Here is a 25,397-nt window from a genome sequence, read left to right on the forward strand (position 1 = left end):
CACACACGAAAGAAGTCTAAATGGGGTCAACAAATAACATGGGAGACAAAGCCCCAACTAGACATCTTTCACCATCAAGTGAAACAACAAGTTCCAGGAATGGGTTACATCTAGTGGAGTCATTGACCAAAGAGGACCCATGGGTTCCCATTAACATCTCCAACTATTGCCAAGGCTATTGGTTGCTTTCTGCAAACTGATGGTAAGGCCCTATTTTTGAGGACAACCCTTACTGTCTTAGTTAGGGTTTCTGTTGTGTGAAGAGATACCGTGACCATGATTCGAAGGCCAATGATCACGACTGTTTCGGTGAGAAGAGCTACATGGAAACCACAGAACTTTCCCTTTCTGTCAAAGCAGTGGCCAAGAGCAACACCACGAGACTTGGTAGCGTACACCTGTAGTTCCAACACTGGGCTGATTTTGAGGCAAACCTGGGCTAGACAGACCTTGTATCCCCCCCAAACCCCCCACTAATCTGCAATACTGTAAAGGATGACAGAATTGGCCACCTCCAAAGAAGGCATCCTTTTTTACATATTTTGGGATAAAAGCACTTGGAAAATAGCTAGTTCAAGAGGGGTTGTTTTGACAATTCTTCCAGAAGCAGGAGGTACCTATGTGAAAGATGTTCCCCTCACCAAGAAGAAATGTTCTCATAATGAGAGATGGGGAATTGGGGCTGATGAGAATTCTACACAGACCTTGTTAGAACCACGTCTCCCTTCGGTTCTCCTAGCCTAGTGATGTTGCACAATCATTTCTGGTTGGTAGACAAGAACTCAGGCTTTGTTACTCTTTGGGCCTTTATCTGGAAGACCCTCCCCCACACAGATAAAGCTGTTTGCTCTTCCCTGCCACCTGCTTATGTTAATCTACTCCTCAGGCCCAGCAGGAGACACTAAGAGAATAGTCTTCATTTCCTACAACTTTAGGGAAACAGCTAGGATTTCTTCCAGTTAGGCTGGCATGCAAGTCTTGTCAGAAGCACATGTAGTATGTCTGTCTGTCCAACATCAATTTTACCTTGGAAGTAAAGCAAACCATTGTTTGGGCTAATTGTAATGTCAGTCGGACTGCGTACAAGAACTGCTGTGGATTCACATCACGTGTCCCTTTCTGCTAGCTATGGAGGGCAGCTGTGAAATGGCATGAATTCAAGGTCTTCTTACTAGTTATAAGGATTGGCTTTGGACTTCTCAAATAAAGACATCTTTCAAATTATAGCAAACCAAAGGTAGCCATTTATTGTAGACATTTCACATACAAGCTTTCAAGAAGACATCTAAGTGTACATTAACATAAAATGAAGACAGATGTTCATTTACACTTGGCCCTAGAATGCATTCAGGTGGAGGCGGGGGCTTTGGACCACACAAATCACTCAGTTGCTCCTTCCACTGGGGTTTTCCTAACCCATGAATCGTGTCTGTCACTGAGCACCAGAACTCAAAATATTTTCTTCACTCTACCTACCCGCCTTTGGCTCTCAGGGTGATGGGGAGAGGGAAGAAGGCTTTCCTGTTACTGAACACAGTGACTTCTCCTTTCTCCTTACTAAGCCAGCTGGGTTGGCACTGCTGCCATCCTCTTAAAGCATGAGATGAACTCAGTGTGGCCCAGAGGTGGCATACAGTGGGTACCCAAGGTGGGAGTCTGGTCTTTCTATTTTTTCATTTCTACCATGCTCCATAGCTTCAGGAACATGAAAACTCCTGTAGTTTTGGCAATAAGTTAACTACTCTGAAAGACAGAAGTTGTGATTTATTCAATCAAATTCAGGAAGTGGTAACAATACTAAACTTTTCTTTTGGCTTCTGGTCTAATACACATTCCTTGGTAGCAGGATGCCCTGATGTATTTAATGTGTGTGTTTTCTTCTTTACAAAAACATATGCTTCTTTCCAGATGAACGAAATAGGTTGAATATGTAACAAAATCATCAGTAAGAATTAGCAAGGTATTTGTGGAAATGAATGAAAGCCTAGGCAGGAAATACAAACACAGTTTCTAAAATGTCTTTGATAGAATGCCAGAAAATAAAGAATCTGTTTATACATATACCATTGTTCAAAAATAGAACTTGAGACAATCTCCAAAGAAATTAGATGGAGTAAAATAAGTAGGTGTAGGTAGTTGGCTGAGGTGAACTGTCTGTTGAGCTTTCCAGCATCCAGAGAATGAGGGAGAAGCAGCAAGTTATAAAAATCACAGTGTTTCAAATATTTAAAAAAACCTGTTTTCCTCCTTGAAGTCCTTGGTATTGAGATCTATGGATCATTACAGAGATGTGATAAGGATGTATTACTCAGAGTGTGATCACTCATCCTAACTTTCACACAGCTGACAAAAGGGAAACACGTAAGCACCTTGGTCTAAGATGGTAGGAAGATCTGTTTCTTAAGAATTGAGAAAAGGTTCACTAGATCAACACGCATCCGAACAGATTGTTTATGATTAGGACTATAGGTAGAGGAACCCAAACCTACCTCACTGCATCTTGGACACAAGGAAAGAATCACTTTGTCGTGGTGGAGACAGAACAGGCCCTGGATCTTTCCTGTTGCTAGGAAAATGTGTCAAAAAGTGGTGCTCAAACTGGTTTTCTATTTGCAATTTATAGAAGGTCTTCAGGATGTGACTGCGGTTGATTCCTCCAGATGGGGTGACTGACCTTCCACATCACTATGGACTTAACTAGATTATCTTTTGCTGTAACACTTGCTTGCTGGAGTACAGCCACCATGCCCCCATTATTTTTGTATCCCTCTCTGTGGTGACAACATGGTCGTCTACATAACAGTACATAAGTATTGGTAAACAAGTCATCTACTTTCTGAATCATGCTTCCATATAAGTATCAATCCTGTGTACATGTCACTAACTGGCAATTTATACTAATGTGCATCTTTTCTAGAGCTGGAATTCCAGAACATCTACATAATTATAAGCACAAGCCCACTGGCACCACACAATCTTACTGGTCTAGGCACAGTACCAACATGAAGCTGCATGTACCATTCATTAGAAGTCTCTAATTCAGATAATACACAGGAAATAAGCTACGGAGGTGTCAACAATTATATTTCCAACAAACACACATCACAAACAGTTATCAGCATTTACCTGAGTCACTTGCCTTCCAACAGGCTACATCCTATGCTGGCACGATAAAGCGCTTTTCTTTCTAGTGTCTACCCTCTTTGATACTTTGCTGAATGAGTCTCAAAAGATTCAAATATACTCACATAAAAATATCATCTCTAGATGTTTTCAAACGAGAGCATCGGACAGGAGAACAACCTAGTAAGAGCCCTGACTACGGTTCTCCTTCCACTCTACTTGGGACTTCCTCCTCCCCAAAGCAAAGCTACACTGGATTACCTTTGTATTAAAGGTATGAATGCCACAGGCCTCATCTTCAAGTAACTGGTTTGGGAAGATCAAATTCCTGAATTTCATTTGTAATTCTATATGAGCTAACTATTTCCCTACCAGAAACTTTCTGACAATATTTACCTGGTTAATACCAAGGGATTATCAAAGACATTTCCCTCCAGATGAACAGGGAAATGGGGAACATAAGGTGGTACTCTAGAGTGGAAGTTTATAAATAGTTCTAATTTCACTGAGTACACTATAGAGTCGTGTGATTATTTAGGGCTCTATAGTCAGGTCTATGATCCTACGAACAGGAGCCAGAAGCTTTGGAAGCAGAGGCTAGTATGTGTAACAGTCAACCCTGGAAACGTAGTCTTGACTGAGGTAGCTCTTTGATTTAAAGCAGGCCTAAAGTGTCCATGAAATATTTCAGATCTCATGTCCTTCTTCCTTACAACCTTAAACTTTTAGAAATACTATTATAGTACATTGAAATGTAGAGTTAGGCAGTTTGAAATATGCCACCCTATCAGTAGGTCTTGTTACAGGTTAGGAGTCAGAGAAGTGATGGGGTAGAACTAGACTTTGGAATCTGATTTTCTCTTAATGAGACAACACTAACGTGCATCTTCTCCCATCTGAGTGGGTCAAGGTAGTCTAGAAAAGTCAGACTAGAGCACCTAGAACAATTAAGAGGTAAGTATAGACGTGATGAACAGGAAAAGGAGAAGCAGCAGCCACTGGAGTTAAGTCTTCAGGAACAGACAGGGGGATGAAGGGTGAGTAAGTGCTTCTCTTGGTGGAGGACAAGGTATTAGCAACATGACTTCAGTAGCAACACAGGGAACTAGGATCAACTTTTTGATGCGGACTTCTGAAAAAAGCTATAAAACTTTTGCTCTCGTTTTATACCCTCAAAACAAAGATGGTTCTGATATAGTTCAGATCAAACTCCTAAAAGTTCTACCCAGATATAAAAATCCATTGTCAAGTTGCTGCCAAGATCTCATATGGGTGATAACACTATAAACTTTTCACCATTCATATACTGAAAAGAACTCTCACCCATGTGCAAGAGTATTGCAAGTTGCCGGATAATAGCATTAACCTCAACATTCCAATGAGAATTTTATTCTGAACTCAAAAAAAAAAAAACCTGATCATCTCACTTTACTGAAAGTCAATACGCACAGGAGAGAGGCAGACTGAGCATGTTAGAACATGAGAACAGATGACAAAAAACTACCTTTTTTATATTCTCAGGCCTGTCTTGGGAACTGCAATTGATAGCTAAGAAAAGATTGCTTCCAAGAGTGGGGTAAGATGGCTAACAGGGCACGTGGCAAAAGCAGCTCATAGTCAAAAGGACTTCCTGAACTCATCACTCTTCCCCCTCAGGAGGCTCTCTGGGGAGTACCCAGAGGGCGAGTATGGCAGCAGCTTTTCTCTCAGGTGGACTTCCCGGTGTCTGGTGAGGAAAGAGCTTTTGCTGAAATGCTTGCCGCACTGGGCACATGCATAGGGCTTCTCTGCGGTGTGGATTCGCCGGTGCTCTCGGAATCGTGTGCAGTTACTGAAGCTCTTCTCACAGTCCCCGCATTTGTAGGGATTTTCTCCAGTATGGACTCTGCGGTGGGCACTGAAATGAGAACTGTTGGTGAAGCTTTTCCCACACTCTCCACACTGATAGGGTTTCTCACCAGTGTGGGTTCTCTGATGGATGATAAGACTTGAGCTCTGACCAAAGCATTTCCCACACTCGCCACATCTGTACGGCTTCTCTCCAGTGTGGATTCTCTGGTGGGCTCCAAAATTTGAGGAGTCATTAAAGCTTTTCCCACAGTCAAGACATTTGAAAGGCTTTTCCCCCGTGTGGATTCTTTGGTGTCTGATTAGGCTTCTGCTTCTACCAAAGCACTTCCCACAGACACCACACTTATAAGGATTCTCCTTCGGGTGGGTCATCCTGCACATAAGACGGGCACTCCTTCCAAAGTTTTCTCCATATTTGAGAAGTCTGTATGGTCTCCTCCCCATGAAAGGCCTCTGATGCACTGTAGCCTTCCCTAGATCTCTAGGTTGAGACATCAATTTTCCCTGTCTAATTCCTTGAAGATTTTCCCATTGTCTTCCTGAGATGCACTCCCTTTTATAATATTTACTGGAGTTGGTATTCTGAGAAACAAATCTTTTAGACTTTTCTATTAATGCTCTATGGGGCTCTTTGTCCTTAAATATTACCTGTGTTGGGTCCTCTTTAATACTACTTCCAATTTCAAAATCTGGAAAAGGAAAAGATAGTAAAATTTCACAAACTCCAGTATGAAAATAATTAACCATGCTTACAATGGTTATGATCCTCTAATGTTTATGGCCACACACAGTGACTTGACTGACTCACCATGCTTTAACCTCTTTCAGTTCTATAAAAAGGCCAATGACATTTGCTACCATGTTGGTCCTCAGTCTTGAACTGAATTGCTGTCCAAGCTACCATTCTCCATCTATATCCTCATTAACTTAGCAACAACTTGGTTTATCTCCTTGAAGTTTTAATTCATTCTACTTTTCTTCTTTCACGTCTATATTAAAATATTTCACACCTATATTAAAATATTACAAAAATTAAAATACTGAATAGTCTCTAATGGACAACTCCATTTTCCTTAAGATACTTCTAAATTCTTCAATAGCTAGTCAGGTCTAGTCTACAATACTATTTTTTCCATATGATCTTGTAGCTTGTTTTTCTGGTTACCTCATGGACAACAATAATATAAATATTCCTTTTTACTGCTTTCAAAGCTAGATTTTCATTACACTCCCATTCACTATAAAGCACACCTTGGATTCCACTTCTCTGCAGAGTTTTATGGGAAGCATGACATAGTAAAAAGCCAGAAGTTTTGGAATGACATAGTTTGGTTCTAGCAACATCCTGGTCACTTGTTAACTATGTTTTTGTTATTAACTTTTAATTACGGGAACTTCACACACACAGAAGAATGAACAGTGTAATATGTATAAAGAACTCCCATGAACTATTTATTTACCTTTAACAATGATCTATTTGTGGCTAATCCAGTTTCATCTCTATTCCCATACACTCCCTGCTCTCTACTCAGATTACTTGGATAGAAATTCTAAAAGACGTATTATTGCCATACATAAATATTTCACAGGCTGCATATCTTGGGCTAAATCTAGGTTGATTCCCAAACCCTTGTGATTAAGCGTGTGCTATACATCTTGATCCTACTTGTAGGTGTCAACATGACTTCCCTTCCACACATTCAAGTGAAACTGCTGGTTAGTGCGCTAGCTATGGAACGGTGGGGAAGAGAAGGGCAGTCAACAGTCAGTTCATTAACTTATACAAAAAGCCATAGCAAAGTTATTTTCAATTAGTACTCCTTTTGAGGTTTTATAATTGCATTCAACTTTGTTCTGGGATTTAGAGGAAGTCATAGCCTATTAGCTGACTCAGATAGTAACTGACAATTTGATTACATTCTGGAGGTCATCTAAAAATAATATTCACAGGGACTCTTTTTACAGTTATTAAAAAGGAAGTTGGGCCGGGCGGTGGTGGCGCACGCCTTTAATCCCAGCACTCGGGAGGCAGAGCCAGGAGGATCTCTGTGAGTTCAAGGCCAGCCTTGGCTACCAAGTGAGTCCCAGGAAAGGCGCAAAGCTACGCAGAGAAACCCTGTCTCGAAAAACCAAAAAAAAAAAAAAAAAAAAAAAAAGGAAGTTGGGACTGGAGACATGACTCAGCAGTTAAGGACTTGGGTTGCTTTTCCAGAGGACTAGGGTTTTATAGCTCACAAACATCTGTAACTCTAGATTCAGGGATCTGACACCATCTTCTGGCCTCCGTGGGCACCAGGCATGTACACAGACATTTGTGAAGGCAAAACACCTCCACACAGAAAAAAAAATGAATAAATAACATTTAAAGAAAGAAGTTATATTGGACTTACTCTCTTCTTCTTCTTCTTCTTTTTTTTTTTTTTTCAGAGACAGGGTTTTTCTGTATAGCCCTGGCTGTTCAGGAACTTGCTCAGGTTGGTCTCAAACTCAAGAGATATGCCTGCCTCTGCCTCCCAAGTGTTGGGATTAAAAGTGTATGCCACCATGCCTGGCTGAACTTACTCTTTATGATTTCTCATACAAATATCTCTAGGCAGCATATGTATGAAGTCCTTGCTCTGTGGTATCTGGACATTAACTCCTCTTAATGGGCCTCTACAGCTAATTCAGGCAAACCAGAAAGACTGGCTTCAAGAAATCAGTGTGAAATGCCTCACATTCTGACATATCCCGTGGCTAAAGAAGGAGAGCTCCCATCCCTTCAGGAGCTTACTGCTGACTGGGAGGTTGGTTTTAGGATATAAAAGTGATTCGTACCATAATACCAAGTGTTGGAATGGAAAGAATTTGGATACACAGATGTGTAGAGCTGAATATGTTCAAGGTATGGGTGGTTGGGGAGGGATCATAAACCATGGTTTAGATATGAGAGAGCATGTAGAACACAGCAAATAGTTTCATTTCAATTAAGCATAGAGAAAGAAAATACTAGCACATATGCCTTGAATGATAGGATGAGCTCAGATTAAAGATGGCTCAATCAAAACATGGGTGATCTTCCAGAGGACCAGTGTTCAATTTCCAGCACCCACATAGCAGCTAACAACTGTCAGTAACTCCAAGATCTGACACCCTCAAAACAGACATACATGCAGGCAAAACACCAATGTATATAAAATAAAAATACATACATTACCCCGTGGCCCCCCCCCCAAAAAAAAACCCATGAATGAAAAGCTGGGCAGGATGGCACATGCCTGCAATTCCAGAATTCAAGAAGTGGAAGCAGGAGGACCATGAGTTCCAGACTACCCTGGGCTACAGTTGGGACCTTTCTCTCTCTCAGATTACCTCCCCGACCCTCCTAAAAAAGTATGGCTAAGAAACTTTGGTTTTGAGACTTTTATAGTCTAGGCAAGAAACAGAAAGGCAGAATAATGGCTATCTATGGAATGAAAGCAGGGGCAGGCAGAAACGACAGTCTACTTAGCAAGCCATGTCATCTGCCTGGATGTAAATGCTGAGTGAGGAGCCATTAAAATGATCTTTAAAGGACACTGTGGGGTTTTAGTTACATTTAATGCTTGAGTTTGCAGTTAGATGCCAGTGAGGACAGCCAATGGCAAGAGAAGCAGGCTGCTGAGCTCAGGACCAGGACAAAGCCTCTTATCTTGTCCCTGCCTATCCTTTTCCTCATACACACTACACACAACAGTGAGAGGCTTCTGATTTGAGCTTACTGACCTTCCTCCTCCTTCAAGTTTAAGGTAGAATCTCACAGTCTTCTCTATAGTATTTATAGAAACAAAACACTGTCTGACCACCAAGACAGAAACCAAGCTAAAGTCCCAAAGTCTGAGCCAAAAGAATGTGAGCAGCTTAGCCCCTCCTTGAAAGGGAAGTACCACAAGAACAGGACTCATTTTACTCAGTTCTATTTCCCTGTTCCTCTAACAACAAATAGCATTCAAGTATCTTCTGAGTGAGTAAATATGCATGAGCCACGTGCCAGGTGTACTGATTTTTCAAGAAGTCACATTTTCTCCTTACTTTGACCAAAAGCCCCAATGATCCTTACCAGTTGGGATTTGTGGTAGGCCTGCAGGTCCTTGGAATTCTGGCTCTTCTATAATTTCCTCCTCACTCATTCTCTCACTACCAGAATCTTCTAACACTGCCTCCTGTGAGGTCTCCTCAGGTTCCCAGATTGTAGGCTCTTGGGGTTCAACCTCAATATGTCCTCTTTCTTGCCTTGAGAGTGATGGAATTTCTTCTGAAGTGTTGGTGGAAAGGGCAGATGTACGGCAGTTAACTAGGGCATCCATCTCCTTGTAAAATGCACAGGACTCCAGTACATGGCCATTCTTCACTTTTCGGTAACTCTTCTGAAGGCTTTTGAACTTGGTTCGGCATTGTTCTGGTGTCCGGAGAAAGCCACACTCTCGAAGTTGTTCAGCCACGACTCCATACAATTTGCTCTTCCGATGACAGGCTTGAAGTGCTTCATAAAACCGAGTCTCACGAAGGATATCAAGAAAAGTCTTTGTTTCTTCATAGCCCCAATGCACACCTGCCATTCAAGGATAAGTTTAAAGATATAAGGGGTCTGGAGCTTCTCTATTACACACACTTTAAAATGTGATGGTATAAAAGTCCTATTCAGGGAGAAATACTGTGAAACACCATCTTCTGGACATGATAGATTAGTGTATTCACAAACTCACAGCAGGTATGGCTGCAGAAGACCTACACAGCCAGTCAGAATTCTAGCATGGTGTGTGTGTGTGTGTGTGTCTCACTTGACAACTTCTGGAGGAAGGAGAATTATTCTGAAAGTGTTCCCATTGGTAGGTTACCCATGCTTCAGGGGATGGCCCTACACTCATGCACATATGGGCAACACTAATTGAATTTAGTGTGTTAGTAAGTATATATATATACATATATATATATATATATATGATAGATGGATAAGAAATACATAAAGTTGGGATGGGGACTTGGGGGAGTTGGAAGAAAACAGAGGTGGATATGATCATATTTCATTGTATACATGTATGAACTTCTCAAGGACAAAGAAAAATATAATTAAAGTCCTATTCATGATAGCAACAGGAAATATGGAATATCCAGAAACAAGCTTTGTAAAAAGCAGTAAACTCTATGTTAAAAAATCTGTAATTCTTTATTCAAAGATATTAAAATAACTAGAAAAAGTGAGATGCCATGTTTCTGGATACAAAGACTCAAGTTGCACAGATATCAACTTTCAAATGAATAGGCAAAATCCCAAAAGAACCAGAGTTCACTTGGAAGAGTAAGTGTAGTCTCCCACACTGCCATTGCTATGGAGACTAACTGAAGGACTTAGCCACCTACAAGTGTCTTTTCCAAGTAGTTCATAACAATGGATTACAACCTCCAAAACAGCCTGAAATCTATTACTTCTTTGACTAGTTTTCCTTGAGAATCAGAGCTATGCCCAAGTAGTTTTGAGTCTGATAACTCATCCAATCTTCTAATTTGAGAGAGAGAGAGTATAGTCTGTATGGCACAGACAACAGAATATAACTTTTCTTAGTACATTGTTAAATATGCTTTTTGTTTTGGAAAAAGTCATAGTTCGTCTCAATATTTACTGGATACTTTCAGTCCCATCATTGGACTTCTACACTTGAGACCATCCCCAAGAGCCTTACCCTCATGTTTTTGGATTTTCAGACTGGTAAATACCTTTATATGCATGACAATCCTCCCATTTGTCAGTAGATCTGCTTATTTTAGGCACATGTCCTCATGAACACACTTCTAACTTTCCTAGCCTGATTTATTTTTCCATTCTATTGATGGGTTTATCATTTTTATTACAATGGACTAGGAAAGACATCAGTAATAACTGATGCATTTTAGCCTTTTAAGAGTAACTCCACCTGTTATGTCTTGCTGAACACTAATAACCCTGTGAGTTCTTAGTCATATATTCCATAGGAGAAAATTGAAGTCCAGCATTATTACATGATGTAGCGACTGTCAAATAGTTATTAACTGGCTCTTTAATTCTGTGTATATTGGTCCCCAAATATGCAACAGCAGATTTGCATGGTGTATATTTTCATTTTTCTTTCCCACCCCTAAGATCTTGCTGTGTAGCTCAACCTGGTTACAAACTTACAATCTTCCTGCCAGGTCCTAGGTGCTGGGATTACAGGTTCGTAGCACCAGGCCTATTCTTTTAACGCCTGTCCTCTATGTGGGGTGCATCTCCTATGATGAGTGTAGTCTTTTTTAAATGTGTTAATTGTGGTTCAGTAAATTTGTCATTAGGGATATATTTAGATTTATTTCTACCAGAATGAGAATAACCCCAAAAGGCTCCTATAGTGAATGCCTAGATCCCAGTTGGTGGAACTAAGCCAGATTAGTACCAAGAACAGGGTACTGATGTGATAGGTCTGACCATGCTTGTTTTTTGAAGAAATGTGGAAGACTTTGGACCAGGGAAGTGGTTGAATGCTATAAGTGGGGTGTAATGGGCCATCCTAGTAGGAACATGGAAGACAGTGGTGTGTTGAGAGCTATGTACACTGTGGAGGCTTGGCTCAGGAGGCTTCAGAGGGGAACAAGTATTAGCTAGAAACCATTCTTATGGTATTTTGGCAAAGAATGTGGTTGCTTTTTGCTCTTGTCCCAAGAATCTGTGTAAAGCTAACTGAAGAGGTTTGAACTATTCATTGGCAGAGGAGATTTCAGGACAACCTAATACTTAATGTATCATGTGGTTATTAGTGATCACTCTTTTTTTTTTTTTTTTGTTTGTTTTTTAAGACAGGGTTTCTCTCTGTAGCTTTTGGAGCCTGTCCTGGAACTCACTTTGTAGACCAGGCTGACCTTGAGCTCACAGAGATTCACCTGCCTCTGTCTCTCGAGTGTTGAGATTAAAGGCATGTGCCACCACTGCCCAGCCTGTGATCACTCTTATGTGGGTCTATGATGAAAAGGAGCAAGTAGAGCAAAATGAAATACAAACTATACAATTTGAGGAGAAAAAAGTAACAGAAAATTTCATGCTGGAGCCAAGTCTTGTGTTTAAGGAGATGAGTCCTTTAGAGACAGGCTGGATACAAAATGGAACAAGAGTATTTTCCTCAGGACAACACCCCACGCAGTTAAGCTTCCAATTTGTAAGAAGGAAATGTCAAGGAATTTCCTGCTTCTATAACAAAGGAAAGCTTATTCAACAGATGAAAGCAATGAATGAAAACTTATGGAAATGTAATTTAGGGAGAGGGCTGGAGTCCATCCCAAGTTTGCAGCAGTACTTGGCAACTGCAGCCACATGATTCTGGCTTTAGAGTCATGAAGAATACAGTAGTAAAGGGGCTGTGGACTCTTCCTCCTCAGTTAAGGAAAGCCATTAGGGACAGGCATATGGCAGGGGAGTCCTTGTATGAGGTTCAGAAGAGTCACTGTGTGAAGCTGTGAAAGTGAAGTCTGGATTGTGTTGGAGACCACAGGATGTCGGAGGTACCAAAGTCATGGGATGTCTGCCAGGAAGAGCTGCATACAGGGAGTGAAACCAGCTCATAAGACAGAACTGTGCAGTTAGCAAGGCTGGAAGGGAAAAGCCGTCAAAGGCTTTTGGCATTGGACACAGAACTACAAGACTGAGAGTTTGCTCCGTTGGGTTTTGGTCCTACTTTGGGCCAGTATTTCCTCACTATGTCCCTATTCCTCTTTTAAGGATGGTAATATGTATTCTGTGGTATTCTGTGTTGGAAGTATGTAATGTGCCTTTTTAAAACAATTCACAGGTGGTTACAATTAAGAGACTGCCTTGACTCTCAGAAGAGACTCTGGACTTTTAAAGTTGGACTAAATGCATTTTATTATATGGCAACAAGCCTCTGGGGGCCAGGGCATGGGATGTGGTGTGAATGAGAATGACCACCATAGGTGCATATATTTGAATGCTTGGTCCCTGGTTAGTGGAACTGTTTGGGAAGGGTTAGGAGGTATGGCCTCATTGGAGAAGGCACATCATTGGGGAAGGTTTGGGGAAGGTTTTGAGAGTCCAGAAGCCTACACCTTTCCCATTTAGTGTTCTCTCCCTGCCTTCTACTTGCTGAAAAGGATGGAAGCTCTCAGCTACTGCACCAGCACCATGCCTGCTTGACTGCTGTCATACGCCCTGCCATGACGGTCATGGACTCTAACCCTCTGGAACTGTGAGCCCCAGCAAACTCTTCTGTAAATTGTCTTGGTCATGGTGCCTCTTCCGAGTAACAGAAAAATAACCAAGACATCTTGTTTCTGTATTTATTTATTTAGAGAAGGGGTTTTGCTATATGGTTCAGGCTGGCCTCAAACTCTTGATGTTTCTGCTTCCTGAGTTCTTGGATTTCAGCTGTGTGCCACCAGAACTGGCTCTTACTATTGCTTTCATGTGACTCATGGCTGTGTTCTGTTTACTCTCCTTTCTTGTCTTTTAAATTGGGCAAAGCTAAGTTTATATTTCATTTTCTCTACTCCTTTACACTGGTTTGTTGTTGGCTATACCGTATGGACTAATAAGGCATCCTTCATTTACTACAATCTAATACAACTGATTATACTAATCCTCAAATAATATTAGACACACCTCTTTAGCTCGACTTACCTTCCTTCTGTAGGAAAAATATAATAAATATGATTAATTATATGTGTATATATTAAAGTCTTCATCTGTGTGCCTGGTGCCCAGAGGCCAGAAGAGGGTGTTGGACTCACTGGAACTAGAGTAACAGATGGTTACGAGCTGCCATGTGGATGCTGGGAACTGAATGTAGATCCTCTGCAAGAGCAGCCTGTGCTCTTATCCACCGAGTCATCTTTCTACCCTGACCACCAAATATTTAAAAACCGTGCTTAGCTCTATCTTGAATAAGAGTCTGCACGCTCCTCAGAGCTGTCACTCAGGCTGCGCTGGGAACAGCAACAAACACCCAATTGCCCTTTTAGTTGTAGGGTAACGACACAGTGAAAGCATCATGGAGTATGATAACCCTCCCCAGGATCAGTCTAATCTACTACTTTCTCCACAGGGCTACACTTCTATCTTTACACCAAGAAAAAAACCAGCACAATTCTTACCACTTAGGTTTTGGAACAAGACAGGGGCAGCACGGATTTCAGACTTGCGTATAAACTCAATGCCCACTTCATCACCATCGGAGTCTTCAGCACCTTCTTCCTCCTCCTCCACTAAACTGACCTGTTCTTTAGCACCAATACCAATTCTCTTTAGTCTGGGGAGAGAGAGCATGGCCTTTGGCTTATCAGTAGATGAAGAATGGGCTGTAGGGTTTAACAAGGCATCCATGTCTTCAAAGAAGGCACAGGGTTCCAGCATGTGGCCATTTCTCACTTTTCGATAACTTTTCTGAAGACTTTTGAACTTGGTCCGGCACTGCTCTGGTGTTCGGAGGAAGCCACATTCTCGCAACCACTCAGCCACAGCACCATACACCTGGCTATTTCGGGGACAAGCCTGGAGTGTTTCATAAAAGCGAGATTCCTTGAGAATTGCAAGGAAAGTCTTGGTTTCCTCATAGCTCCAGTGCACACCTGCAATTTTTTCATCTTCTAAACCCCACTGTTGCTGCTCTCGCCACACCTTCCCTGAATTCCTTGCTGGGATCTGAACAGCACGCACTGATTTCTCTTTGATACAGTTGCTTCGCAGGTCACTAATCCTCTTACTTGAGGAATGCAGACCTACAGCCCACGGTTCTTTTCTTTGTTCCAACTGGGCTATCTTGTTAGTAGACACAGAGCCTCCTACAGAAAGAGAAACATATTTCACAGTAGGCACAGATGTCATTATTTCACACCCCAGTCTCCTGTTGAAACATGCTCTCCTGTACTACTTGTTTACACCACAGCCTTCCTCAGCCAGGACCAGGTATACTCTAGTTATTTACATGACTTCTTAGGCACAGAAATCTAGGAATGATATCTTTTTTTTTTTTTTTTTTTTGGTTTTTCAAGACAGGGTTTTTCTTGTGTAGCTTTGCGCCTTTCCTGGAACTCACTTGGTAGCCCAGGCTGGCCTTGAACTCACAGAGATCCGCCTGCCTCTGCCTCCCGAGTGATGGGATTAAAGACGTGTGCCACCACCGCCCGGCCTAGAAATGATATCTTACTCTCATGTATATACTATTTCCATCTAGGTAATTCTTTCAGGAATGCCCTCACAGGTAAAAAATATTTCATTAGTCTTGACTCTTTCTTTTGGATGATGCTATATCACACTGTAGACCAGGCTAGACTAGAACTCACTGATGGCTTTAAATCTGTAACAATCCTTCTGCCTTAGTCTTCCAAGTGCTAGGATGTAGTCTGAGCCACAACAGCTAGCTTAGTATTTGCTTCCTTTACTTAGATATATGTGCTCCAACATCCTTTCTTGTCTCAATGCACAAGGAAAGTATGTTCAATGAATGATGCTAGAAAAACTGAGTATCTACATGCACAAGAGTAAAACCAGACTACTACCTTATACTACTCGCAAAAATTAACTTGAAATATATTAAATACCACATGTGGGGCTGGGGAGGATGTTTCGTTGGTAAAGTGTTTGCTATATAAGCATAAGGACCTCAGTTTGATCCTCAACATCCATGAAAAAGGGAGGCTTGGTGACATATGCTTGTAATCCCAGCAGAAGGATTCCAGGATATAAGCTCTCAGCTACTGCTCCAGCACCATAGACACCAACCCAGAGAGTTAGTGTCCACGACCATCATGGCAGGGAACATGGCAGTAGGCAAGTGAGAGACCATGGCTCAAACAATATGGTGGAAGATAACTGAGGAAGACACCAGACATTGACCAGTGGTCTTTATATGCACATGAACAACCTGTTCCCTCCACCCCACATGCATATATATATGAGTCCTAGAAGAAAGTATACGGTAAAAAGGTAATTGACCCATCTTGGGATTTTTTTTTTTTTTTGCTATAACAATGAAAGTAGAGACAATAAAAACTCCAGCACAGCAAGGAAAACAATCAACAAAGTAAAGAAATAGCCTGTAGCACAGGGGAAAATACTTACAACCATATATACTGTAAGAGGTTAAAAATCTAAAATGTACAAGGAATCTTACAATTCATAGAAAAACATATGATAAAAATGGGCAAAGAATCTGATGTGCAAATGGCCAACAGGTTCACAAAAAGTTACTCAACATCATTAATTAACAGGGAAAAGCAAATCAAAATCATAATGAGTAATTACTTCACATCTATTAGAATGGTTAACATCAAGAAGATAAAAAAATAAGTGCCGGTGAGGATGTACAGAAAATGAGCCCTATGCACTGCTGGTGGGAATGTAAACTCATCCAGCCACTGTGAGAAACAGTACAGATGTGACTTGAAAAAGGAACTTGAAAAATGAGCTGGGACAACTATCATGTGTCCCCAGCTCTCTCACTTCTGGATATATTTGTAAAGGAAACCAAATTACAGCTGAGGCACCAGCACTCTGACATTCACTGGAACACAGTTTATAATACCTAAGGTATAGAAAAAACCCAAAATATTTATCAATGGATCAATAAAGAATATTTGAAAATGGCTCAGTGGTTATGAGCATTGGCTGTTTTTCCAGAGGACCTGAGTCCTATATGGTGGCTCACGACTGCCTATCATTACAATTCCAGGGTATCTGATGCCCTCTTCTGGCTCCCTGAGCACGAGGCACACAGGTAATACACAGGCATACATGTAGGCAAAATACTCATGCACATAAAATAAAATAAAAATGAAAATAAAGGATATGTGAAAAATCTATAAAGTGGAGCATACACAAGAAAACTATAGAAAGAATGAAATCCTTCTTTCTCATCTAAAATTTTTTAGATATCCTGGGCTCAGAGTGCATTATATCAAGTGAAATAAGCCAGATAGATAGTGAAAGACAAATATCATACTATCTCAGCTTTAAGTGGAATCTTAAAAATTACCCTCAATGTATGGAGGAACAGAACAGCGTTCGCATTAAAGGTGTGCGCCACTACTGCCAGGTAGGAGGACAAATTTCTTCATCCCACTATATCCTGAAGAATAACACCATCTATTCAAAGATTAATACACAGTTTTCTGCACAGTATCCAATATGTATGCAGTGGACTTTGGTTTTCTTCTCCACATAGCACATACAAGAAATTTGCAGGATTTTCCTAGAGAAGCAAATCACGCCTTTCCTGAGGAGTGCTGGTGATGGAGACTTGCTCTTTACTTCTTACACGAGAGAAGTAGGAGAGGAGGCATGCAGACTCAAGTACTCAGAAGTTCTAGGCAGGTGAAGCAGTGAGTGAGGTCGTCGGAGCAGGACCCAGGACAGTTGAGCCTTTGATTTAGTTCTGGCCAAGTACTGCCACACAGGAATATGGGTTGACAGTTTCTAAAGTCTCATTTCTACGTAAAATTGGAAATTCATATTTCCACACTAACTTTAAATTAAATGTCATGAAGACCAAAATATCTACAGGCCATATTTAGTCTGTAACTCATTAATCTACAATGTACAATAAAAGATTGGGGCAGGTATCTCTGGGCTTGGAGCTTCCCATATGAAATTGTATATAAAGGAGATAGGTTGAATTTGAATTTTCCAAGTATAGTCCCTCCTCACTAATGGCATATTTCATGAGTGACTCAAGGCAGTTGGATAGGATGACTGATAATTTTTGAAGAACACCTTGTTAGTGCTGTGATATATAAATGGTTTTTTGAGACAGGGTTTCTCTGTGTAGCCCTGACTGTCCTGGAACCCACTCTGTAGACTGTGCTGACCTCAAACTCACAGAGATCTGCTTGTCTTTGCCTCCTGAGTACTGGAGTTAAAGGCCTGTGCTATCATCACCTGACAGTGTTGTGGTATTTTATACTGGTCATGTTTTTTATTTTTATCATCTGGAAGAGCAGCCAGTGCCTTTAACCAGTAAGCCATTTCTCTAGCCCCAAATTAAAAATTTAAATGTATGTATGGCTAGCAGTTATTCACCAGACAGTATAGGATTATAGTGTCTATAATGTATACTTTATTTCCATTGGTTATAAACTGGTATCAGTGTACATTAGCACCAACAACTTGTGTGTACATATGTGTGTATGTCTGAGTATAACCCCAGGTGTTGTTCCTCAGGCACAGTCCAACCTTGTATATGCGTGTACAGGTGCACTTGTATGCATATATGTGTAGAGGTCAGAGGCCTATCTCAGGTGCCATTCCTTAAGCGCTGTCCTTTTCTTTTCTTTTTTGAGACAGCGTTTCACTGTGCAGCCCTGGCTGGCCTGGAACTTAACTCAGAAATCTGGCTGCTTCTGCTTTTGAGTGTTGGGTTTTAGTGACTGTGCCATATCATCTGGCTTTTTATTTTATTTTATATTTTTAGAGAAGTTCTCTCACTGACCTGTAACTCATCCAGTAGGCTAGGCTGGCTTACCAATGAGCCCTAGGGACCCACTTGTCTCTACCCTACTCCCAGGACCAGGATTATAACAATGTACCACTACTAGAGCACTTTACCAACTGAGCAATCTCTCCAGCTTGTTCACCTTTTTCGTATTTGGGGGGATCAAGCATACCACTGTTGGGTAGGCTACATGACTGGTTAGGCTACACACCTGGATCTACCTGTCTCTGCCTTCTCATCATGGGTTTGCAAGCACATGCCACCACCCCTGGCTTTTAAAAGTGTGGACTTTAAGGGTCAAATTCATGTCTTCATGCTTGCAAGCCCTTTACTCATGAGGCTCCCTCCCCAGTCCTGGCTATGATATCACTCACTGGTCTCTGACTTCTGAATTGAAATTCACACTTGAATGACTACTACTCATCTCTCCTGTTAGAGCAGATGGAGTCAGTCCTCTGAAAACTCGCCTGCAGAGTGACACTGTAGTGCTCATGTGTGCCTATGCACTTGTCTACTTAAACAATTCACAGTATGCTACCAAGCTTACTGCATTTAAATGACTTTTTATTCAATATTTAAGATTTCTATCCATCTAACAAACATTTAACAGGCACTCATCCACCCGTTAGGCAGTTCTATGGTAGGTGTTGAGGTCATTGTTGTTAAATGAAAACAAATTGTAGAAAGACCTGGTTGGTGACTTTACAGACCTTTAGGCTGGTAGATGTAAGTCTGTATTTCCTGCACTATAAATATGGTATTCATATATAACTCCTGTTCAATATTCTAATTACTATTATAATGTTTTTATTTTTTCTGGAAAGAGTATGTGAATAAGGAAAGGGAACAGATAAATAACTACATTAGAGATCCTTTAAGCCAGTGGTTCTCAGCCTTCTTAATGCTGGGACCCTTTAATACAGTTCTTCATGTTGTGGTGACCCCCAATCATAAAACTATTTTTTCATAACTGTAATTTTGCTACTGTTATGAACCATAATGAAAGAAGCTTGCCAAAGGGGCCATGACCCACAGGTTGAGAACCACTTCTTTAAGCACTAACATTTACAACTATTTATCACCAGTAGGAATTAAAATATAAGAAATCTGCCAGTCCATTATTTGTAAAGGAAAGAATGCTTACCCAGGGAAACCGTGCCCCCTGCACTCTCCTTCCTGATTTCGTGGTAGAGATCTGTGTGAGAAGGAATCTGATGCACACTCTTTTTGGAGGAAAAGCTTCTCACTGTGTGGACATCTTTCACTGGTTCCTGTAACAACACTAACACCAGTGACTACCAAGACAACTGCAAAGGTCTTCAAAGGATGAACAGCCATGGCTGAAACAGAGAAGGGCCCTGAAGAAGAACTGAGTTAAGGAAACACTCGTGTATCATGTGTCCAGTTAAGTGGAAGACACGGTAAAGAATTAGGATGAGATGATGTAAGAGAGCTGATCCAGCAAGGAGTTCCACTACTGAGAAGACTGAGTCTAACCTCTTCTGGAAAAGAAATGAAGGGAAAAATCTCTTTGGAAGAAGCATCAACAATGCAGTAAAACATGGGAAATAACTGTGAGTGAATTCCTTAGGAGGAAGGCCAGGGAGAACAATTACAAGTAACCTGGGAGTAAATTACCTGGGTTGTCATCTCCTGATCTACAGTGTTCCACTCATCACTAGGGACAGGAACCCAGAGAGAAGAGTGAGCTAGAAAAAGAGAAGAAACAATTAAGGTATGTAGTATTCTGAACTTCGGTCCTTTAATTCATGCTGTTTCTCCTTTTAGGAAATGAGAGCACATTAAAATCTACAGATAGGAATAGATGATTTTCTTCAATGAGTTCAGAGCAATGCCCAAATCTACCTTATCTAATGCTCACAACTCAAATGCTTCGGGAACAAGCAGGTAAAGTGCATGAGGAGAGAGCTGGGACTGGGGAACTAGAGAGAACATGTTCTACTGAGAGGAGCAGCCTATGCTTGGCTCTAGATGATGCTTCAGGGTGAGATTGTGTCACTTGAAGAATCATCATTTCTGACATTTCCAAGAGAAGCCAGATGTGCTGGCTAGTTTTTATATAAACTTGACATAAGCAAGAGTCATTTCTCAATACAAGGAACCTGTATTGAGAAAATGCTTGCCCCCCCCCTGCCCCCATGGGCAAGCCTGTGGGGTATTTTCTTGACTGATGACTGATCTGGAGGGTCCAGCCTATTGTGGTTAGTGTTATCCCTGGGCAGGTGGGGCATAGATGGTATAAGAAAGCAGGCTGACCAAGCCCTGATGAGCAAGACAATATGCAGCACTCCTTCATGGCCTCTGCATCAGCTCCTGCCTCCAGGTTCCTGTCCTATTTGAGTTCCTGTTCTGACTTCCTTTGAGGTGGAAGTGGAAGAGAAATAAACCCTTTCTCCCCTGAGTTGCTTCTGGCCATGGTATTCATCGCAGCAACAGAAACCCTAAATAAGACACCAAGAACCTGGGACTTTTGTGAGCTTTCAAATCTTAAGAACAAAGAGCAAAAACAAAAACTGAAACAAAAACTCAAACAAAATTCTATGTAGGTAAAATATACAAATCCCATTTGACGCACAAGTTACCAGTTTGTCATCCCCAGTATAAGTTTAAGAACTGAGAACCTAGTTCTCAGTTGAGTCCTGCTGACACAGCAAACAGCACACCAATGATCACAACAAGCAGTTAAATAATAATGCCTCAGGGCAGGAGAAAAGAGACCTTTTATACAGCAATCTCAATGGTCTGCCTCCTCCTTCAAGCTCACAGGGAAACCTTCAAGTGTAATTTACTTGAAACAGATTTCAGAAGCTTCAACTACAACACTGTGCCTTATAGAAGTGAACATCATTTAAAAAAATATGTGTATTTGTGTGTGTGTGTGTGTGTGAGAGAGAGAGAGAGAGAGAGAGAGAGAGAGAGAGAGAGAGAGAGAGACAGACAGAGAGAGAGAGAGAGAGAGAGAGAGAGAGAGAGAGAGAGGAGGGAGGGAGAGACATGGTCTCTGTGCAGAGGTTGGAGGACAGCTTTCAGGACCTGGTTCTCTCTTTCCACCATGTGGGCCCTAGGGATTAAATTCACGTCATCAAGCTTGGCAGGAAGTGTCAAATAATTTTCTTGGAAACATCATAGTTCTCTGAAAAGCATATGGCTGAAATCACATTCCCTCAGAGTTAATTATCTTTCTATCTAGCTCTTAAATTTCTGTTCTCCACTCCTCAGTCTTCAACAGATTTTTTTTTTTAACTTTTGAAATTATCATCATAGATGGCAATGTCCAGACACATTATAAGCAGGTATTTTTTGCCACACTAAGTTTCTCACTTCAAGTTATTGGCGCTATCTAACACACATGATGAAGAGAGCTTTGATGCTAAGGAACATACTGGTTAATTCAGAATCCACTAATATTTGCAATACATCCTTTAATTTAAGGGCTGGATGCAGCAGATAGCCACTGTGAATCTTTCCTCTCAATGAAAGCTTTTTTGAGTCAGAGTTGAAGTTTAAAAATAATTTCGCCATTATGGGAGAAAATAAATTAGCATTTGTTGAACACTATTATGCATGCACTTGCTATTTTTCATGGCCGCATTAAGTCTACACTAACAACCTTGCTATTTTCTTTTACAGATGAGAAGATGCGAAGTTTGAGAAATAACGTAAGGCCACAAAAATAAAAAATGGGAGAGCTGGGTTATGAGCTCAGGTCTGCTTGCCTCCTTCAGCCCAAGTATGGGGCAGACAAGAAATACATCAAGTCTTTAGACTGGATCCTCCACACCTCCCTCTCTACTGGCCTGGGATGAAGCCACACTTCGAGAGATGGAAGAGTAAGTGGACTGGGAGAGACACAGCTCTCTCCCTTCTATCTGACTTGCTGTATTCATAGGAAGCGCAGCTAGATGCTGCCCTTGTGTGGACACCAGCTAGATGTTGGTCTCCTGCTGAGGAAATCTCACCATTTATCCCTTCATACACCATTCTGGGATGCCTTATCTTGTGAGTCAAGTTTTGGAATAAAAATATCTTGTTTCCATTTCTCAACGGCTTTTCAAGTTGTTTGCTGTCAACTGAGAGCACGCGCACGCGCACACACACACACAGACACACACAGACACACACAGACACACACACACACACACACACACACACACACACACGGCATGACTAAAGACACAGACTGAATGTTGAATGGAGATTTTAAAATAACTGACCAAAATTCAAAGCTGCCCTGGACAATCTAAGTTTCCCTAATTTCCATCTTCATGATCCTATTTTATTTTGGTAAACACATACTCCTGACTCTTCAAACAGATGAAAATTTTCTTTACAAGTATTTGATTTATTTTCCAAATGGCTATCAAAGGAACCTATACCGAGCAAGTCACAGTGTTAGGGATGCAGTGTAAATCTACACGGTCTCTAATTTGGCTGTACTTTGAATCCTTCTTACCATTCTTAGGTAATGGCCTACTCTCTCTCTTTCCGTTCAGCTGGTCCTGGTATCCTGAGTGGAGGCTTCCGGTATCCTCATGAGGAACAAGCCTGTGCTGGCTCTCCAGTTGCTCTGGCTCAAAGTCAGCTACTTCCCACACAGTTCCAGGCGGGATTTGCTTCTCTGAGTGTAGGGGACTACTGACCTGCAAAATATGGAGGAAAAGAATTGCAAATCAGGGTGAAATGTGCGCCCCCCCCCAAGGACGTTAAAGGACAAAAGAAGTGAGAAGGAATGAAGTCTCTGTGGACTGAAATGGGCTCATAGTTTGGGAAAAAGGGAACAGGATAGCACTTTTTATTTGTATTGTTTTGGCGGGGGAGTCATTACTACAAAGACCTTGTTATCTATCAGGTACACAGAGAACTAATCAGAACACTAGTTAACTGAAAACTTACAAAACCAACTCCTGAACACAGGCTGTGCAAGATGAAACTATAAACCTGGTCAATATTGCAGGATTTCATTTCGTTTCATTTCACTGCAGGTTAACAAAAGGGTGTTGAAAATAACTATGCCAGCATGCAAGGACACCGAAAAATGACGATCTGGCAGTCAAACTGGATGAGTGCCAAGGACCATGGCACTAAGAGTACTTCATAAGACAATGACTGGAATAGTAAAGGATTAGAGAGGATTCTAGGGTATTCAATGACATCTCCCTCTCCCACCAAAGAAAAATCCCGTGAGGTATTAACTATTTAATACTGTCTATACAGTTTTAGTAGAAACATTATACCAAGGATTAGAACAAACAGGCCATAATTTTAGTTTAATTTGCAAGATAATAAATAGTTCAACAAAAATTCTCCCCTCTATTTAATATGAAATAAAATCTGCTTTTAGGGAGATTCAGCTTATGGATCTTTTTTCGGTCCCATTTATTTCCATAATGAGCTCTTCTGCCAGCAATGTAGCCCCGCCCACCTGCCTTTCCCATCCCCTTCATTCAAAATCCTCTCTCACCTGCTTTCTCAGTCTTCTGGTCTCTTTCTCCAAATGCACTACGAGGGCCACGGCCTCCTCTCCACTTTCTGGACACTGCTTCTGTGCCCAGGCCTGAATCTTCTCCGGAAGAATGGTGAGAAACTGTTCAATGACCAGCTGCTCGAGGATCTGCTCCTTGGAACGCGTTTCTGGCTTCAACCACCGGCAGCAGAGTTCCCAGAGTTTACTGAAAGCTTCATGGGGTCCCGTCACATCCTCGTAACAGAGCTGCCGGAAGCATTTACGAAAGGACTCACATTCAGTGCTGCCCGATCTTTCCAGAATGGGCTCTGCTGCCCACCCGGAGTCCTTTTCCACTTTCATTATGAGGCACTCCTCAACTTCCACGTCCACCTGAGGGTCCAGGACTGTAGCCATGATCCAAGCAGGGCCAACAGGTCTAGCTCCAAGTAAGGGCCCGGAGAAGCATCCTAGAGTGCCGCCTACTTAAATGTCCTTGGAAAACATGGGACGGGAGGGAGATAAAAGACAGCACGTCAGCCGGAACAAGGAACTCCAGGCTGATCAAATTTTTATTAGGATCTTGAAAAGGTGAATGTGCACCCACCCCAAAAGTCTGCAAACCCGCCCTCTTCTCCAATCAAGATAGGGGGCAAGGTCGGAAAGAGAATCAGGCGCTGGGCTAGGAGGGAACTCGGTACGGAGGTCGGGATGGGCGGAGGCGCCGACCGGGAGGGGGTGTGTCCGCGAGGCTCCGGGAGGCGCGGCCGGCCCAGGGGGCTTGGCCCGGGTCTAGGCCGCTGCAGGTGTCCAGCCGGGGCAGGAGTGCGGGAGGGTCGGAGGCCAGGGCCGGGCTCTTCCGGGCTCCCGGCAGCGCCCGCGCCACTCCGGACTCCTCCGCACGAGGCCAGGGTTGGGGGTTGGGGAGAAGCAGCAGCAGCGGGATGAGGCGAGGCCTCACGGGGCGAAGAGCTGGCGCGCAGCCTCGTCCGCTCGCCCAGCGGAGAGCGCGGGGGGCGCTGGGAGCCGCGGGGCCACGCATGCGCCGCTCGCGACGGGGGTGGGGGGTGGGACCCCCGCACGAGGCTTCCTCGCAGGCAAGGGCGAAGGCTGCGTGGAGGAATCTCGCGAGAGGGCGGGGGCGCCGTGACTTGCCGCCGAGAGAGACTTTAGGAATGAGGGTCGGTGGCATGGTCTCGGGGTAGAGGGACGCGTTGAGGTCGGACCTCATTTCTCCCGAGACCGTGATTCACGCACGGCATAAAAACAGGCAGTGAGCGTCCTGCCCCAGGCCCTGGAGACGCCCGGAGGAGACATTTCATTAGCAAAAGGGGATGCGAGTCTGTGTGTCGGGGTGTGGGTGGGTGGGTGGGTGGGAGGGACTCCTTTGTTTAGCGGAAGGATTACAGGCAGGGTTTGGCCACGCTTAGAGTGCTTGCTCTTTGGGATCCTTAGTGGGAGCCAGCGCTCCTTCTGAAGGACATGTGTCGGGCCCT

At 42.4% G+C, this 25,397-nt stretch overlaps 1 protein-coding gene across 2 annotated transcripts; it reads right to left on the reverse strand.

Moving 5' to 3' along the window:
• Positions 1 to 1,221: 1,221 nt before the first annotated feature.
• Zkscan2 (zinc finger with KRAB and SCAN domains 2) lies at positions 1,222 to 24,910 on the reverse strand. Of its 2 annotated transcripts, XM_015998886.3 has the most exons (8): positions 24,509 to 24,903; positions 23,920 to 24,396; positions 22,912 to 23,098; positions 20,076 to 20,146; positions 19,582 to 19,708; positions 14,104 to 14,790; positions 9,053 to 9,544; positions 1,222 to 5,663 (listed from the first exon to the last, which is right to left on the reverse strand). In XM_015998886.3, exons 2-8 carry the CDS (start codon positions 24,316 to 24,318, stop codon positions 4,741 to 4,743), a joined length of 2,886 nt encoding a protein of 961 aa, XP_015854372.1. In that variant the 5' UTR covers positions 24,319 to 24,396; positions 24,509 to 24,903; the 3' UTR covers positions 1,222 to 4,740. The 2 variants fall into 2 exon arrangements, with proteins under 2 accessions (XP_015854372.1, XP_076407981.1); XM_076551866.1 differs by having other exon boundaries at positions 23,920 to 24,910.
• Between the last annotated feature and the right edge of the window lie 487 nt (positions 24,911 to 25,397).

Source organism: Peromyscus maniculatus, chromosome 1 (genome assembly GCF_049852395.1).
Source record: "Peromyscus maniculatus bairdii isolate BWxNUB_F1_BW_parent chromosome 1, HU_Pman_BW_mat_3.1, whole genome shotgun sequence".
Classification (NCBI taxonomy): domain Eukaryota; kingdom Metazoa; phylum Chordata; class Mammalia; order Rodentia; family Cricetidae; genus Peromyscus; species Peromyscus maniculatus.

What these genes read in the sequence shown, in the direction of transcription:
- Zkscan2 (XM_076551866.1), bottom strand. Translation starts at nt 24,318, where the DNA reads ATGGCTACAGTCCTGGACCCTCAGGTGGACGTGGAAGTTGAGGAGTGC. An exon ending in AGGGGGCACGGTTTCCCTGG is followed by an intron (nt 14,791 to 19,581) that starts GTAAGCATTCTT and finishes CTCTTTCTGTAG; the next exon opens with GAGGCTCTGTGTCTACTAAC. An exon ending in CTTGTTCCAAAACCTAAGTG is followed by an intron (nt 9,545 to 14,103) that starts GTAAGAATTGTG and finishes CTTGAATGGCAG; the next exon opens with GTGTGCATTGGGGCTATGAA.